The 18,699-nt window shown below is 34.7% G+C and overlaps 1 protein-coding gene across 1 annotated transcript in view; it reads right to left on the bottom strand.

The window, feature by feature from the left end:
* The window catches only part of CPLANE1 (ciliogenesis and planar polarity effector complex subunit 1), a 97,267-nt gene that overhangs the window by 41,158 nt on the left and 37,410 nt on the right, over positions 1–18,699 (bottom strand). The window contains exons 21-32 of the mRNA XM_072958766.1: positions 17,572–17,710; positions 16,801–16,910; positions 16,482–16,640; positions 16,260–16,368; positions 14,307–14,607; positions 12,049–12,958; positions 6,069–6,217; positions 5,284–5,447; positions 4,696–4,778; positions 3,623–3,702; positions 2,410–2,487; positions 766–958 (exon numbers count right to left, since the gene is read on the bottom strand). Coding sequence (XP_072814867.1) covers positions 766–958; positions 2,410–2,487; positions 3,623–3,702; positions 4,696–4,778; positions 5,284–5,447; positions 6,069–6,217; positions 12,049–12,958; positions 14,307–14,607; positions 16,260–16,368; positions 16,482–16,640; positions 16,801–16,910; positions 17,572–17,710 — 2,475 coding nt within the window. The remainder of the gene's footprint in view (positions 1–765; positions 959–2,409; positions 2,488–3,622; positions 3,703–4,695; positions 4,779–5,283; positions 5,448–6,068; positions 6,218–12,048; positions 12,959–14,306; positions 14,608–16,259; positions 16,369–16,481; positions 16,641–16,800; positions 16,911–17,571; positions 17,711–18,699) is intronic.

The following is an 18,699-nucleotide window of genomic DNA, read 5'->3' as shown; positions in this document are numbered from 1 at the left end:
GACAAATGCTTGTGAAACTTCAAGCATGTAGACTCGGTCATGCTACTAAACAGAAAAGGGGAAGAAGAGGCTCAGCAGAATGAAAATAAAATCAGTTTCAATAAGTTCCACGGAAAGGTGAGACATGCTGAAAAAGTATTCCTATCAAGGCCCATAAGTTCAAAGAGAAAATTAGTGCCAAGAATTATCAACATGAAAATGGTACACTGCATCACATAAAAAAATATGGTAGTGAATGCAGAACACGTGAAGAGAATATTAGATCTGAGGGAAATTAAAGTTTAAGGAATAAAACAGAGAAAGGAAATAATTTTTAAATTGTTGACAGAGAAAAGGGTAACCAGGTGAGAAAAAGATAGAAGTCAAAGCAAACAGTAGTTTAAAATGTAGCCGACGATTTCAAACCAAGCCAACACTGGGTTGAGAGTGATAAACAGGATGTGACAGGCTGTGTTAGAAAATAAACTTTGGATACCTTTCAGCAGGAGTCCTCTCGTCTGGTTTGATTACCCCCCACCTCCCTTTTGTGAGCAGCTCCACATCCCCACGAGCTCATTAAAAAAAAAATCATGAGAAGTAGGGAACTCAGCCTAGACTCTAAGCCCTAGAGTAAGGAACTTCTGAATGACAAATGAAGAGTGCCCAAAGCAGAGAAACCCTGTAATTTTAATTTTAACTTGTCTGTTTCTCGAAGTTTGTTCATATTTTAGAAACTTACATACATATCGCGTGTAGATTTACTTGTTTATATGGAGATGTGCTTACCTGAACTAATTTAAACATTTCATCTTGGAGCATCTGCCTAACAGAATCGGAAGAATGCGTTAACTGAGCCCTGGGTTCGTTTCTCGAGGCTGGCTGAGCTGTTGGCAGAGGTGTTTGTGAAGAAACATCAATTCCATTTGGTGCCAAAGGTGGAGCTGAGGAGGATTTATCTTTACATGCAGAGATCTGTGCACTACATGGAAGCATATAAATAAAAAATACACTAATCAAGAAAAAACAAATTAGATATTGATAATCTGGATATTTTGAGCCTACTTTTTTCTTCTACTTTAAAGGTTTTCTGGAAGTTTTCCAGAAAATTTGAACCCTAAAGCCTATCTCACTGCACCCCTCAGGCCCCCGACCCATTTGTCATCAGCACAGTTATTTATCCAAATGCCTTTATTAGTGGACATGTTGTCTAGTGGGCCACGGCCCCGCCTTATGGTGTTACAATCCAGGACAGTTCACACATTAATTTTACTTGCCGGGTCCCTGTAGGCATCTGAGTTTGAGACCTGTGCAATCACTCTGATTAGCTGTACAGACTATGTAATTTGGCTTAGGAATATATTTGGGGGCAGATAAATTTAATAATCCAGAGTGGAATCAAGGAAACTAGGAAATGTATGGGTTAAAAAAATGTTTAATTCTGGGATGGGTAAAGCAAACCCCTGCTGATCGTCATTAAACGTGAAACAATAGTCTTGTGAATATTTCATTTCCAAACAAATCAGAGTTCATGTTTATAATTAAACCCTAACAGAAAATGCTATTTGGAAATAAAAATTAAAGATGAAAGTAAGTTTTAAATTTAAAAAAAAATGATTGGGGATGATTCCTTAAAACAGAGATGTTTTACTCTGTTTTCTAAGCAAATCAATTTCATAAACTAAGTTAGGGAGCAGGCACTATCACATCCAAATTAACTGATCGTCTCTAAAAAGAAAATAACACATTAAATTGAATGTAGATTTATTTGGGTTTACACTCATTCTCTTTCAGCAATAATATTTGTCTTTTATCAAGCATTTCATGTGCTTAATAACAAAACTGTGTTTGACAAATCCATGAAAAACAGGCATTACAATTGACTTGCCTATTTTAAGACAACTTTATTGGCCTTTACTTTCTACAAGTAGCAAGGAGATAAATTCTAATTATGGAGAATTTTTCTAAAGTAAAGCTGTGCTGTATCATTCTCCTATTTCAACGTAATTTGTAAATACTATACACACTGTTCAACTGCTGTAAAAGAAGTTCAAAAGACAGAACTGGATGAATCTGTTCTATGAGAGAATTCAAAGGATTTCATATGCTATTAGAAATCTCTTACAGGCTGAAAATGAGCAACAACTACATCATTCAGTAATGAATCAACTACTTTTTTTCAGAAAAGACTTGTTCTAAAATAGTTCCTTATGTCTTTAAAACTACTCTTTCAATAACAAACTTAAAGGTGTCAGAAATGTGTATCTATTTCAATGTGTATCTCACTTTCAATGCTTAATACTGCTTTCATTTTATTTTTTGGTTTTGGCCAAGATGCTTAGTAATTATTTCAAAACAGTACAGTAGGCATAACTTCATTCTCTTATCTACTTGTAATCATATCAAAATGGTGCAGTACCCAGAAATTCTTACCTAGAAACTTCTGAACTTGTATCTACACAAAATGAATGAGGAATGATGTGCTCAGGATCTGAAAAGGCTTCAATTATACTGTAATTAAAGATGAATAATCAATTAGGAAGCAAGATATTCTTCACATTATCTAAGGTACAGGTGATCTAACGCTCAGCCATCTAAGAGTCTAACCATCCTCTAATCTTCTATAATGCTTAGCTCATAATTATAATCTGTTTACATCGTCCCCATAGCAATTAGTAGCAGATTCAAACAAAAGCAAAGAATATGTCTGTATGGCTTAACAAACAACTTGAACACTACTAAGCGCTTGGCAACAGAAATAACAGAATCTAAAATAAGGGGAAATGAAGTTAGCTGGGACCTCAAATTTCACTTAGGAAGAGGCAGACACTTTGCTCAGGAACACTACAGAACCCATTATCACACCTGCAACTATAATGACTAGTTTTTTATTAATAGAAATATCGATATTACTTATAAAGGCACAGGACATTAAACATATTTGTTTTGTTAATTATCCACAGAAAAACCAAACAAAGTTTATATATGAGAAGAGAAAGAAAATCTAATTATGTTGCTCCTCTTATCCAAGGTAATTCTAAAACTCTAAAGCTTCAAAAACTCTAAAAATGAAGAAATCATGCTCAAACTACAACAAATGAAAACCGCCTCCAGCTCTCCTTGAAGCAATGATAAGCTAGCTAGCAGAGCACGTGCACATCATGGCCCTATGGACAGTGTGTACATCACAGCCCTATGGACAGTGTGGTTCTCATACCACAACAGTGAAAGACGATATATATATATATATTATGACACATGATGATTATTCACTTGGTCCAATAAAGTGGAATGAGTATGGAAAAGTAGTTTCCCTAATTAGCAGCTGAATGCACTCTGGTCTGTTTACAGCTATATTTTACTTTGATAAGGCTGATAGTGATAGAACAAAAGGCGTTTTAGGTATCATTGTATCACGCTACCAAGATTTAGAAGTATAACATTTACTAAAAAATCATCATTGCCATTTCTATTAAATTGAAGTTACAATTTCACTAGGAACACAATATCATCATAAAATATATATTGTAAATTATGAGGGAAAAAAACCCTCTTCATCAAGTGAATCCCAGATGAACCTTGGGCTTTGTTCAGTGAGGTAATAAACAAGGCAGTTATAATCACTTTCACACTTTCCCCTCCTTACCCTTTCTGTTCAGCTGATTTTTTCTCCATGCATGTCTCGAACAGTTCTTCCCTTGGACAGTGAACTGCTCCTGTGGAATGCTGTTAAAATTAATAGTACCCCACCCCCCAGAAAAAAGAAGTGAAACAAACAGCTGTTACTGTCTTAGGTATCTTGAGTTTCACATTAGCCACTCGCCTAAAAACCACCTAAAGGCAAGTGAGAAACTAAACATTAAAAGGTACTCCCAGTCCTGCTCTAACCAGATCTTTATACTATTATGTCTTTAGCCCGAAGACACTGAGCATATTAGACTACAAAGCCAAATGATGTCACTAGAAATCATTTACAAAGTACTCACAAATACACTGTAAACTACACACACACATCACTACGTAAGTAAGTACAACTGACGTCTGAACAACACGATTTTGAACTGCACAGGTGCACTTATACGTGGATTTTTTTCAATAAATAGAGTAGTACACGATCTGAGGTTGCTTGGATCCCCACCTGTTCCTGGAACCAATACTCATGGACACCAAGGGACGAATGGATGTGGCTTTTTTCACTGTATGGGAGGGGGTCGAAGCCCCTAACTGCCACATTGTTCAAGGGCCAACTGTGCATTGTGAAAACAACTATAAAATTAGAAGGAAAAAAAAAACCTAATCCTTTTAAAAGATATTGTTTCAATAATTAGAAATGTCTGTGTGTTCGGCTTGGAAACCCAGTGTATACAGTTTTGAGAAAACAAATAACACATAAAAGTACACATATGTGCAAAATATGCATACTTACATTCATACATGTATACACATACATACATGCTGAATTACACATTTTGAATATGGGACACTTTCATCACTCTTAATTAATTTACTATAGCAGCTTATGAAATTGAACTTTAATTGCCTGAAATTATTAGATATCTTACTAATAACAGAATTTCACTGAAAGAAAAATGCTACAAGACATGGCTAGACTCCACAATCCACAGTATACTTTTAAGACATTACAGCCTTGGTTGGATACATTGAATATAAACACTTAAATATAATTTAAGTCACTTTATCCACTATTTATAGACTTACTTCTTCTAAATGCTGTGGTGAAGTCTGCATACAAAAGGCAATATTGGGACTTTTAATGCTTCCAACAGGTTCTTTGGCATCCTCTATAGGGAAACAAGGAGAGAGAGTAAACTGACTTTTAGAAAGACAACTTACTTTTTAAAAGGTTCAGGAATATTACAGGAAATAAATAAAATGGCAGAAACATTTTAATATCCTCCTTAGAAAAATATCTTTTAAAAACACGTAGAGACAATCCCTCTTCATCAAGTGAATCCCAGATAAGTCTTGAGAGGCCTCATATCAGTGGGTATAATTCCATATAAAGCTCTGAGAATTTCTGTTTTAAGGAAGACTGCCAAGGAAAGGTTCACAGAATTGGTTCATAGAAATGACGACAGCCATAATAGTTACACAAGCAAGGCAAAAGCCCCCAAAATTGTGAATTCAGGTTATGAGTTAATGTGCTCAACATTTCATAAATATTACATTCTCTTTTAATATCTGGCTTTAGGACCAATTTAGATATAAGACTAACTTATCACAGATAATCATTCACCCATATCAAATCAGTAAGGCCAAACAAAAAGATCAGCCAAATGAACTGACCTTCATAGTCTGATAGGAATATCTCCAGTTCCTCCTGTGCAAATGTTTCAACTTCTAAAAGATTCTCAGCAATATCTACAAACTCTTTTTCAGTATCATCAGTGACAGAAATCATCTCATCATTGGTTTCTTTTATTTCAGAATTTTTTGTCTCAGTTGGCATCCTATGGATAAAAATGATGCAGTTAAAATTATTCTAACTCATTCTCGGAAACAAAGAGGTTGCTGTCAATTGATTCATTCTACTGAAAAAGAACGAACTTAGCCATCACACTTATAAAGTCTTTTGCTTTTTAACCACGTATGGTTCATAGCAGAAGGCTAATAAAAGGCTGCTCAATGAATAACTGAAAGTCTCGTTTTTATTTACTCAAATATGAGAATAATTTCAGCTTATCTAAATGTGCCATTTTCACAAAGGAATCTTTCTGCTACCAAGGCTTCATCTTTGGTATTCAAACATACATTAATCATAGTATCACTTAATATGTAAAGATGGATGAAATGATTAGTTCAACTTCCTCTGACACAGGACATCAATAAATATAATAAAGGGACCTCTTGCAATGGATTAGCTGCTCTCTCAGAAGATACAAGCTAGACTAACAGGGAAGAAACAAAATTTGTAATGAAGTGTTAAAGTGCTTCGGAAAGCACATGCTTCCTGCTTCTCCAGTTGAAAGAAATGTTCATTTCTTTAACTTACAAGGGTTCAGTTCTCCTTTAAGAATATACAGCTTCAAACAAGATATCCATTGAAAAGGAAGGTATAATCGGCGACTTACTTCAAGATACTCTGACAAGATTCATTTTGATCATTTCTTTCCTCAGCCCCACCTTGGGTCGATACTGCAACCAAACAGCCAGCATCTGCTTTACAGTCACTCTCTACATCGGGCCCGGTCTGAGGCCCAGGGTAATTATTCTCTGGCACCTAAAACAAACCATTTATAGTATTTAGTATTCATTATTGAATCCCTTACTGTTCATTATATTTTTAGACTATTAATACTTTCTACAGAACTTCTCCTGATTGCATTTCTTATTCACTTATCAAGTATTTACTGCATTTCTAAAACTTAATACTCGATGCTGAAGCAATGACCAAGTCTTTATTCCACCTAGAAAAAATGAGCCTACCTACACAGTATTCAAAAGAAATCAGCCTTACAAACTTGTAAGGTATATTACCAATGTTTTCAGGCCACAAAACAATAGCAATAAAAATATAAAGTTACTTTCATTTAATTCTCTTTACTATTATAAAGGCATTAAGTAATTATTTCAAAATGACATTGTGGGCAAATTTATGTGCAGCTAAAAATACAAGGGATGTATCTCTTTTGTGTTACTTAGAAATTCAGGTATGCATCACTTAGGAACACAAAGATTTCAGTGACAACAAATATCACAGTATCTTCTAACCTACCTTATTAGGAAAACAGAAAATTATCTCAAAAAAACCCACAGAAAGAAAACATAAAACAACTCTCATACACACATTCATACTCTTCACCCTAGAATAAACTAAAAATTTAGAATGAAGGCACTTCAAAACAGAACAAATGCAGAAACTGAAAGTGTAGAGCGGGTCGACCAAGATGGCAGCACAGGAGGCTCCTGAACTCCTCTCCTCCCAGACACACTGAACATGCAACTCCACACAGAGCAATTACTGCTGAAAGGAATCCAGAAACTTGCTGAGTGACTCCGACACATTAAGTGAATGAAAAAACACTCAGGTTGAGACGCAATCTGACCATAAACCCGAACCATGGAAATAGTACCCTACAAGCAGGAGGGAATTCCCAACTCCCAGCTTCTGAAAAGCAAAGGATTTGGACACCATATATATTGCCCCAACTTTTGAGACTCCTACTTGAGGGACAGGCCTGCAAAACACCTAGCTCTGAAAGACAAACAGGCTAGCATCCATGAGACTCCAAAGACCATAGCAAACAAAGAAGCCGTTATTAACAAATATGTGAGCACGCCCCGCAGCTATCCCCACAGGGCTTAGCACAGAGCGGCAGGCACAAGCACCTATCTTCCAGTCTTCCCCTGGAAGGAGTCCGTCTGTACACTCTGAAAGCTGCTGCCTGAGGGTCCAGTGCCTGAACACACATCTAGGCTACAGTCCTCCACAGAGACCAGGGGAGTTAATGGACACCTCCCCCACCTTCTCCATCTAGCCTGCTCCAAGTTGCCAGTACCTCCCTGGAAGGAGTTTGGACACATATCTGGTGCCCTAGTTTTTGCAGCTGCTGACTGAGGGACAGGTCCTGGACTACATGTCTCTCATAGTCAATAGGGCTTATATTCACAAGGCATACAGGACTGTAGCAAACAAAGAAGCAGTTCTTAATGGGTGGAGGAATACCCACCTTTTGGCTATACACCCGGGCCCAGTGCACAGGGAGTAGACAAAAACACCCATCTCCTAGTTTCTCCCCAAAAGGGGCTTAACTACATACTTCATCACATGTTGCCTGAGGGTTCAGCTGTCAATCAGCCTGCATTTAGATGCCAAATGTGATCTACACCTTTGGGACACTGATGGGTCTTGGCATAACCTCAACCACTGGGAGTCACTGAGAACAAAGAAGTAGGCTTAGATATTCACAAAGATTTCAGAGACCATCAAAAGCTCAGGCCAGGCTGATTGATGAGGTTTATCTCCTATACAAGGCCACTCTGTTTAGACTGGGCAATGTGGCTATTTTATCTAATGCATAGAAACCAACACAGAGATTCAAGGAAAATGAAGAAACAGAGGAATATGTTCCAAACAAATGAAAATATAACTCTCCAGAAGAAGAACTTAATGAAACAGGTAAGTGATTTAACTGTTGGGATTCAAAATAACAGTCACTGATACCAGGGAAAGAATGCATTAACTAAGTGAGAATTTCAGTGAAGAGACAGAAATACAAAAAAGTGCCAAATAGAAATTACAGACCTGAAGAATACAAGAGCTGAACTAAAAAATTAATGGAGGGGTTCAACAGCAGACTAGATCAAGCAGAAAAAAGGATCAGAGAACTCAAAGACAGGGCAGTGGTATTCACCCATAGAAGCAAAAGGGAAGAATGAAAGATGAAAATAACTTGAGACCAATATATGCATTATGGAGGACCTAGAAAGGGAAGAGAGAAAGAAACAGAAAGCTTATGCAAAGAAATAATGGCTGAAAACTTCCCAAACCTGGGGAAATAAACAGACATCAGATCCAAGAAGCCCAGAGGATTCTCTTTTAAATAAGATAAATACAAAGAGACCTACACTGAGAAACACTGTAATTGAATTGTTAAAAGTTAAAGACAAGGGGAGAATCTTAAAAGCAGCAAAAGAAAAGCAATTTGTTACATATAAGGAAATTCCCATGAGGTTATCAGTAGATTTTTCAGCAGAAACTCTGTAGGCCAGAAGGGACTGGCATGATACATGAAGAGGGCTGAAAGAAAAAAACTGCCAACCAAGAATACTCTGCCCAGCAAAGCTGTTCTTCAGAATTGAAGAAAAGATAGAGTTCTCTAGACAAGTAAAAGCTGAAGGAGTTCATGACCACTAGACCAGCCTTACAAGAAAGGTTAAAAAGAGTTCAAGCTAAAACAAATAGATGCTAATTAGTACCAGGAAAACATATGAACGTATTAAACTCATTAGTAAAGTTAAACACACAGCTAAACTCAGAATACTCCAGTATTGTAATGATAGTGGGTAAAACATCCATAACTCTATGAAGTTAGTATGAACACTAAGTGACAAAAGTATTAAAACAACTATACCATAACTTATTAATGGATACACAATTCAAAAAGATGTAAATTGTGATATCAAAAACACAAAACATGGGGAAGGAGTAGTGTAAATGTGCAAGCCTTTTGTATGCATTCAAAGTTAGGTTATCAACTTAAAACAGATTATTACAAATATAACATGTTCTAGTATAAGCCTCACAGTAACCACAAAGCAAAAACCTATAGTAGACACACAAAAGATTTTTTAAAAGGAATCCAAGCATAACACTACGGAAAATAATCAAATCTCAAAGAAAAGAACAAGGAACTATAGAACAACCAGCAAACAATGAACAAAACAATAATATTTAGCCATTTTACTTATCGATAATTGGCTTAAAGGTAGATGGACTAAACTCTCCCATCAGAAGACATGGAGTAGTTGAGCAGATAAAAATACAAGAGCAAATTTTACACTGCCTACAAGAGGCTCACTTCAGCTTTAAGGACATACATATTCTGAAACTGAAGAGATGGAAAAATACTCCATGCAAGCAGAAACTAAAGGAAAACAGGGGTAGCTATACTTAGACAAAACAGATTTTAAGCCAAAGACTATAACAAGAGACAAACAACTTAACTATATGATAAAGGGGTCAATTTATCAAGAATATATAACATTAGTTAATATTTATGTAGCCAACATGGAAGCACCTAAATATTTAAAGCAAATATTAATAGATATGAATAGAGAAATAGCGAAACAGTAATAGTAGAGGACTTCAATACCCCACTTTCAACAACAGATCATACAGGAAACATACCTCAATATACTTAAGGCCATATATGACAAGCCCACAGCTAAGATCATAGTCAACAACGGAAATCTAAAGTTTTTCCTCTAAGGTCAGGAATAAGACAAGGATGTCCAATCTCATCACTTTTATTCAACAGAGTACTGGAAGGGCTAGTCAGACAATCAGGCAAGAAAAATAAACAAAAGGAATCCAAACTGGAAAGGAAGAAGTAAAACTATCTCTATTTGCAGATAACATGATACTATATATAGAAAACCCAAAAGACTCCACCCAAAATGGAATAAATGAATTTAGAAAGTTTGCAGGATATAAAAATCAATATACAAAAATCAGTTGCATTTCTATGCATATACAATGAATTATAAGAAAGAAATTAAGAAAACAATCCCATTCATAATTATATCAAAAGAATAAAATATCTATGAATAAATTTAAGCAGGGAGGTAAAAGATCTGTACACTGAAAACTGTAAGACACTGAGGAAAGAAATTGAAGACACAAATATATGCAAAGATATTTCATGCTCATGGATTAGAAGAGTTAATATTGTTAAAAAGTCCATATTACCCAAAGCAATCTACAGATTCAATGCAATCCCTATCAAAATTCCAATGGCATTTTTCACAGAAATAGAGAAAACAGCCCTAAAATTTGTATAGAACCACAAAAGACCCCAAATAGTCAAAGCAGTCTTGAGAAAAAAGAACAAAGCTGGAGGCATCACATTTCCTGATCTCAGATTAGAGTCATTCCTCAGTATCAGCCAAGGATTGGTTCCAGGACCTCCTGGATACCAAAGTCCTCAGATGCTCAAGTCCACAGTCAGCCCTCCATATCCACAGTTCTGCATCCTTAGATTCAACCAACCACGGATAGTGTAGTACTGTATTTACTGAAAACAATCTGCATATAAGTAGACCTGAGTGGTTCAAACTCACATTGTTCAAGGGTCAACTGTACTGTAGAGCACAGTTACTGTAATCTGTATATTACTATTATTATATGCTTAGATATATTTATACTTGTAAGTACTATATGTACAGTACTTGTAAATTACATATACTGTATACTACTTATACACACTATATAAGCTACAGTAGTCAAAGCAGTATAGTGCTGGCCTAAAACCCACCACAGAGATCGATGGAACAGAACAGACAGCCCAGAAACAAACACACACACTTATGGTTAATTAGTTTGAAAAAGGAGTCAAGACTCTATTCAATGGAGAAAGGTTAGTCTCTTCAGTAAATGGTGCTGGGAAAACTTGACAGTCACATGTCAAAAAATGAAACTGGATCACTGCCTTACAACATACACAAAAATTAACTTAAAATGGATTAAAAACTCAAAAATAAGACCCAAAACCATAAACCTCCTAGCAGAAAAGACAGGCAGTTAGGCTCCTTCACAACAATATTTGGAATTTGACACCAAAAGCAAAGGCAACAAAAGCAAATTTGTCAATTATACCTCAATAAAACAGAGACAAAAATAGAACAAATTTAGACACTTTTGGAATTCTCCAAGTATTTTTTTTAATCCATGTCCCAACTATTTTACCTCATAGAAATTTGTTTTCCAAGAAATTCATCGTCATCTTTTTTTGAGTGCAACAGCAATTACTCAATCAAAAGATTATGAAAAAAAATACTGGCCTTGCAAACTGTCAGGTTAAAAGACAGCCCTGTTATTTGCCATTGGGTAGGGAAAAGGAAAAATAGCTAGTAAGTACTAACTTCACCGATACCCATCTGCCTTTGTAGGTCTCATTCTCCAAACTCATATGCCAGAGAGTATAAGAAAGATGATTCCCTAATATATATGATGAGACATCAGTAATAAAAACTGGACAGCTGCCTAGTGCTTCCTCATCTGAACTAAAACCTGAAACTTAAAAGAGAAATAATATAAATATAATACTACTTATAATATCACTTAAAATTATCTGTTTTTCCTCCTTTTTCTTTTATAAACACACATGAAACCTCCAAATCTTACAACCTCTCTGAAAGTACTTTACCTCTAATTAATCATTTTTAAGAATTAAACAAACCACTTCAGCAAATTAGATGATACAGATTACAATCAGCATTGTCAGTAACTCTGTTATTTAGTGATTCTTTATTAGAGGGGGAAATACAAATATAGTTTTAAGCTAAAATGAGAATTCTCATTTGTATGTAATACACAATTCAAGTACTTACCTTAATAATGGCATTTGTTGCCTTATATGTAGCAAAATAGGGTTGTTCTAAAAGCCACAATGATGTAAGAATGGCAGCTGTAGAGGTCTTCACACGAATGACAGGACTATACTCACAGGATGATTCAGTGAGACCAGAATCACAGAGCAGTCTTCTATCAGACCACCTTATCATCCATTCCAACAGCTTTCTTATACTGCCAAATGTGTTATTTAGTGCTAAAGGAAGATCTTCTTGAGGGTTAATATCACTGCATTGAATTGCTTTGAAAATACATCTTCTAGCTTCAGTGGACTTGGGAGTGCAAAAACTGTGGTTCGACAATCTCTGGATTAACAGTTTCTCTGCATTGTCATCTTGTATTCTGTAAATTGACTTTTGTTTTAAACTGAACAATCCACTCTTCCCTTCGTTTTTACTGTTTTCATTCAAAGGGTTCTCTAAAAAAGGCCTGATCTCTTGATTAGCCAATACTGAAGCTGAAAGCACCTGGTTTTCTGATTTTCCAGACTCAGCTGACTCAGGAGCAACAACAAAGCAGGAGCCAGCTCTAAACACATTCTGGCCTTTGGTTTTGCCCTGACGTCGTTTCAATGTTGTATGTACATCAAAAAATAAAGAGTTAAGTTCATGTTCTCTAAGATGCCCAGAAAAACTAGTTAGAAATGGAATGCCAGGATCCTTGGAACCAAGTAGGTCTCTTTCAAGAACATAACTCAAGAAGAGTTCAAGGAATTTAATGTACTCATCATCGTCACGTTCAAATTCCCAAACACCTATTACAGGAAGTGTATTTTGTAATAACTTTTCATGATCTTCTTTTCTTTTAGGCTTTTCTTTCTGATTACATATTTTCTTTTTTTCATTGGGCTTACCAGTCAATGTTAATTCCATGTGATTTGGGGCATTTCTATAGCAAAACAAAATTGAAAAGACAAAATTAAATATCACTTAATCAATAAAACTGATCTTAACATTGACAATAAAAATTCTCTCCATTGATTAAGTCATACATGTTGTTTTTTAGTACCTTGATTACCTACCTTCAAATGAGAGGGTTCGACTAAATGATCTCTGTGTTCACTAGAGCTGAACATTTCGAGTCCAAAAATCATAACACATTAACATCAAAAGGGAAATTTTATGTTAAAAAAGATAAAAATGTGTTCACAGAAATTTCACTATTAAAAAATGTCAATGTTTTTCTGAGAAAAAAAAAAAAAGTCCCCTAATAGGCCAGAATTTAGGAACACAAAGCTAATAAAAATCACAAGCCATCAATACACATCTTAGTTTACAGTTTCTTGTTTCTCTCTTACATCTGCCCCTTTCAGCTTCCTCTGTACAAAGTGCAACAAGCAGGACTGCCCTCAGGATTCTTTGCCACACAAAAGTTGGGTATTTTTCTAAACACTTTTTGCTATTAAACCTGTTGCACAGGCACCTAACTGCCAACCATAATTACTTTTAAATCTGTTCCTTTACAACATGGTTCTTAGAGCAGAACACAGATCCCTAATTCCTGCAATAAAAAAAATGGTTCCAGTTAGGCACCTGGGCCGAAGATGGCATGTCTCTTCTTATTAAGAATGCACAATAAGCAGCCTCCAAGGTACACCTGTGCTAGCCATGAAGCTGTGTGGGGAAGAAGCACACCTTTTATAATACGATTTAGATATGGTTTAAGCAGATATTTAAAGTAAGATGATATTGTCTCACTTAAGGAAGATTATGGTTGATTATACAATCTTTCAGTCATAAGAAGGATAAACTGCATTGTAGATACTGGACTAACAAAGAAAAAAATCTGTTTAAATCAGAGTAACAGGTGTAAATGATATGCAAGAATTTCTCAACAATTTATGGACAAGATTCAAACATGAATGTGCAAATTCCTTCCTGGAGACTCTAAATAATTATACAGCTAACCCAGTAATCCTAAACTATAAAGATTACTAAAAGAACTAAAAGTCTTCCAGTGAATTCTAGAATTTCATCTACTCACTCTACCATATATCTTCAGGTGGCAAAATTATTTCATATCTCAATATTTTAAACGGATTTTCAAATGTACAGTCTCATTTTACTCTCTTAAAATCCTTGTGATTATGGACGGTGGAACTTACATTCACACTGTTAATACCACAATCAGTGAAGTTGCTAGGACTAGATGTCAGGTCGTCAGTTGCATGAAAATCCTGAAAATATTTTTTTACCAAAGGAAGTGAGTGTTTGCTATTAAGAGATCTCAATTTTACCTTTGACAGAAATGTATCCGACTTTTTTCTTCAACTGACAAAGCTTCTGAAAAGGTATCAGCTGTATCTGCGTCACTGCGAACGAGAGAATTCCCCAGTTCTGTGAGTGTGCTCCTGCTCAAACTAGTGCCCAAGGAACACCTATCAAAACCTGGAAGCTCAGCTGGTTTTTCTTCCTCAACTGGTTCCCATATAGTCATCTCAAAAGGACCTATATTTCTCTGCACACGTTTCAGAGCTTTCACCCTCACTTTATGGATAGAATGCATGACAACAGACATCATTTCTTCAGTTTGGGGACCTAGGAAGAAAATAACAAAAGGCTTTACAGTTCACTAAAACGTTTCAACTCAAGACATAAGGGACCCAATTCTGGTCCCTCCTGGGAACATGAAATCTAACTGATGACTAAGGCTTATTTCCACAATCTTACAGATCATGCTTTCTTCAATATTTGTCAGAAAGCTATGGTCCTTCTTTTTAAGGTAGAACTGCAGAAGCTAGAAATGTTCCATTTAAGAACAAAAAAAGGGACTCCATAAAAAAGCATTCCCTACAAAACAAAAATTTTAGAAGTAATTTATTTCAAAAATCAAATAATTATAAAAATAATCACTAACATTTTTTCCATTCCCACAGAGTGGTAAACAAGAGAAAATCAGTATAGCTTTAGCCAAAGAAACAAAAACACCTTTCTGACATCAAGTAATAGGAAACAACAGGAAGGGAAGCTTTTCAAGGCTGCCTACAGAAAAACTTTTAACATTATTAATACATAAACAGGACATTTTAGAGATTTCAAAAAATTCTTAAAAATGTAAATCACAAATATAAGTACATTAATACAAGAATGTGCAATCAGAGGACATTACTAGACTTAAACACTAGATTATAGTTCTAAAAAAAAAGAGAGTAATTTGAATTCACAACATTGTGAATGTACAGGAATACCTCATTTTATTGCACTTCACAAATACTGAGTTTTTTACTAAGTGAAACTTTCAGGCAATCCTGCATCGAACAAGTCTACTGGTGCCATTTTTTCAACAGCATTTGCTCATTTCATGTCTCTGAATTTTGCTAATTCCCATAATATTTCAAACTTTTTTATTATCGTGATACTTGTTTAAAGTGATCTGTGATCAGTGATCTTTAGTGTTACTATTGCAAAAAGATTGACTCACTTACGATTATGACTTGGACAATGGTTAGCATTTTTTAGCAATAAAATATTTTTTAATTAAGGTATATACATTTTATTTTTTTTAGAGCTATTGGATACTTAATAGACTACAGTATACTGCAAACATAATTTTTATATGAACGGGAAAACCAAAAAAATTGCTTAACTGCAATATTCACTTTATTGTGGTGGTCTGGAAACAAACCTGCAATATCTCCAAGGTATGCCTATGCTTAATGCCATTGAATTATACACTTAAATATGGTTAATTTTAAACTATGCATATTTTACCACAATAAAAAAAATTTCCACAAGGTCATCCTGAATGTGTAGTATAAAATTAGAAGCAAAAATAACCATAAAAGGAGAAGAATGCTAGTTTGCCAATAAAATATCCACATTATATAAAACATTATATGCTCATTTTATATATTTTTCTCTTGTTTAATCTTCTTTCAATACAAGTTCCTAAAGCAAGTATTAATAGACTCATTTTACAAACAAGGAAAAGAGTTTCAGAGATACTGGGCAACTTGCCTAGGGTCACACAGTTACTAATACAGCCATGACCTAAAGCCAGCTTTGTCTGGTTCCAAAGCAATAGAATTGGTACATCTGTAATGGGAAAATGATTCTGCCTTCTCATACACCTATCTCTAAAGAAAGGAGAAATGAAAAAAAAAAAGGCACTAGAAAATAAATGCTTTCAAAACAAAAGGAGAATCTTCAGCAATTAATCTATCAGATATCTAAGACAAGATAAATAATACCTTTCACAACACAGTGCCTGAGTCTCTGCTGAAGAGAGTGGTATTTTTCTCTTAATGGAACCCTTATGTCCTCAGGACTGGGGAAGGCTTTCACAAAAATTTCCGCTACCTTCAGAAAAATTTAAAAATGAGTTTTGTGAGCAACATCATTCTTTATTAAAATTAAAATCCTTTAAAGTCTTTGATTCTGATTTAGTTTATTTTCACCTACATTTACATTACCTTTCTGATTGGTGGCAGTTCTCCAATAAGGCTCAAAATTAGATCCTGAATAAGTTCTTCAATATTAAAAAACCGAGAGAAGGGCAGCATTCTATAAGCCCATTCCAACGCACTGAGACAGTGCTCAACCATACAAGAATCAAACTTCACTTCAAGGTCCTAAATGGATATTGAAAGATATCATTTCCTTTTCACTTCAGATGAATAGACCAGAATGAGATCAAAAGAAAGTGTTGCTACAAACAATAAAAATCTTCTATCAAGCAGTAATTTCCCAAATAATATTTATTCATTTTTCTTATCCCATGCAGGTAAATACCTTTTTCCCCTCCACATTTTCTCTTGCTTTCTGATACTGCCTACAACTGTAGGATAACTTATCACGAATATGCAGCATCCAACACAAAGCACAGAGTTCTCTGAAGCAACCTAAATTAGGAAGAAGATTGTATGAGTATGTACATTAATATTATACCAAGTTCACCTCTGCTGGTTTTTCAAAATAAATGTCTTTATATCATTGATTATAAAAGAAACATGCTGTCAATACTTTATATAAAATTTGTGGAGATCCTTACAGAATTTTTATGCATATTATTCCAGAATACCTCATGCATGTCAGTTGCATGAAAATATTAAAGAACCTTTTATAGAGTAAATAAATTACTTATTTACTAATAGTTTACCTGCTTTAGACTTATAGTATATTGCAGATATTTTTCAAAGTCAATACACATAGCTCTACTTAATAGCATGTAGTTAATTTATTTGGAAAATCACTTATTGATAGGCATTTAGGTTTCAAATTTTTCAATACCAGAAAAATAGTTTCCAATATAAAACAATTTTTTATTAAAAGTAATACAAGCACACAAAGACATAAAATCATACTATGTATACAGTTCTGCAACTATCTTTTCCTTTTTTCATCTAATGTATCGGATATATTTCCATGGTGGTAACATACATATAGTGTCTTTTAATTATCCATATCATATTCCATTGCACGAAAACTTAAAAATCAAATGGAAAATGTATCATTATTAATATTTAGGCTTAATCTCTAGTAAGCAGTTAATGTTGGACAAACCTATTGCTTTAATGGACACTTCATCAAGCTTGTGGTCTCCAGTTGCTCCAGGTCGAAAGAATGCTACACCTTCTTTACAGTAATTAAGTAATGACTGAGGGAAAGGACTCAATGAAGGAAGGGACCCTTTCATTCGAATCTGAAGTAAAGAATGATAGAATATGTTAAATATCAGTCATATAAATCAATTTTTAAGGAAACTATAAAGCAACAAACAAGATAGGCAAGATAAACCATATAGAATGGAAAATACAGCATGGTTCCTATACTATGCAAGAAAATACCCTTGAAATCACTTGTACTTTCAGAAATTTAGCTCACAGATTTAATTCAACAAATTCACTAGGCTAAATCTCAAAAGAAAAAAAAAGTTCTAACCAAATTAACCTCTCTTGTCATTCGGTTTTCCTAAAAAGTTTTACATAAAAAGAATTTAATGCTATTTGCCCTAATTTTCCACAAAGTAATAATTAAGAAAATAAATTTAAGTATCTAACTTTCATCTAGACCTATATGCAGTATCTAAAAACTAATACAGAAAAAAGATATATCTACATACATAACTTTAAAAAAACTAATCTTTAAGTGACAGAATTAGAAAGTCATCATTTGGCAATTCTTAATAAATGACTAGAAAGGATCAACAAATGCTAAATTAGGTAAAAGTTGATGAGCTGATAGAACATGATAGTGGGTGAAACATGACCCAAATTCACTGATTCATCTCAGCATCATGAAAAGTGAGAGAAAAAGACATATATGCCACATGATATGAGGCAACAGGGACATATACAACACCATGCATGAAGGACTCAAGTGTAAGAAAATGTGAACCTAATCAAACTTCTCCACTTTGATAAGGGTAGATTAATTACCAGTTTACAGTAAATAAAAGGAAAAGAGGAACAAATTAAATGACACTAAAGGAAAAAATGATAGACAAATCCAGAACATGGTTCAGGACAAATTTACCTAGTCTCTCTAACAAATCAAGAATACAAAAAAAAATAATAATAATAATTGAAGGAAACTGTGATAAAATAAAAGAAAACAGATCTAAGAGACATAATCCTGGGAAGGACAGAATTAGCAGCAGCCTTGTAATCTATTTTCTCCTTCCACTGTTCA

This window comes from Vicugna pacos, chromosome 3 (genome assembly GCF_048564905.1).
Source record: "Vicugna pacos chromosome 3, VicPac4, whole genome shotgun sequence".
Lineage (NCBI taxonomy): Eukaryota > Metazoa > Chordata > Mammalia > Artiodactyla > Camelidae > Vicugna > Vicugna pacos.
Note: the sequence above shows the minus strand (reverse complement) of the source record. Positions and strands in the feature narration are given on the sequence as shown.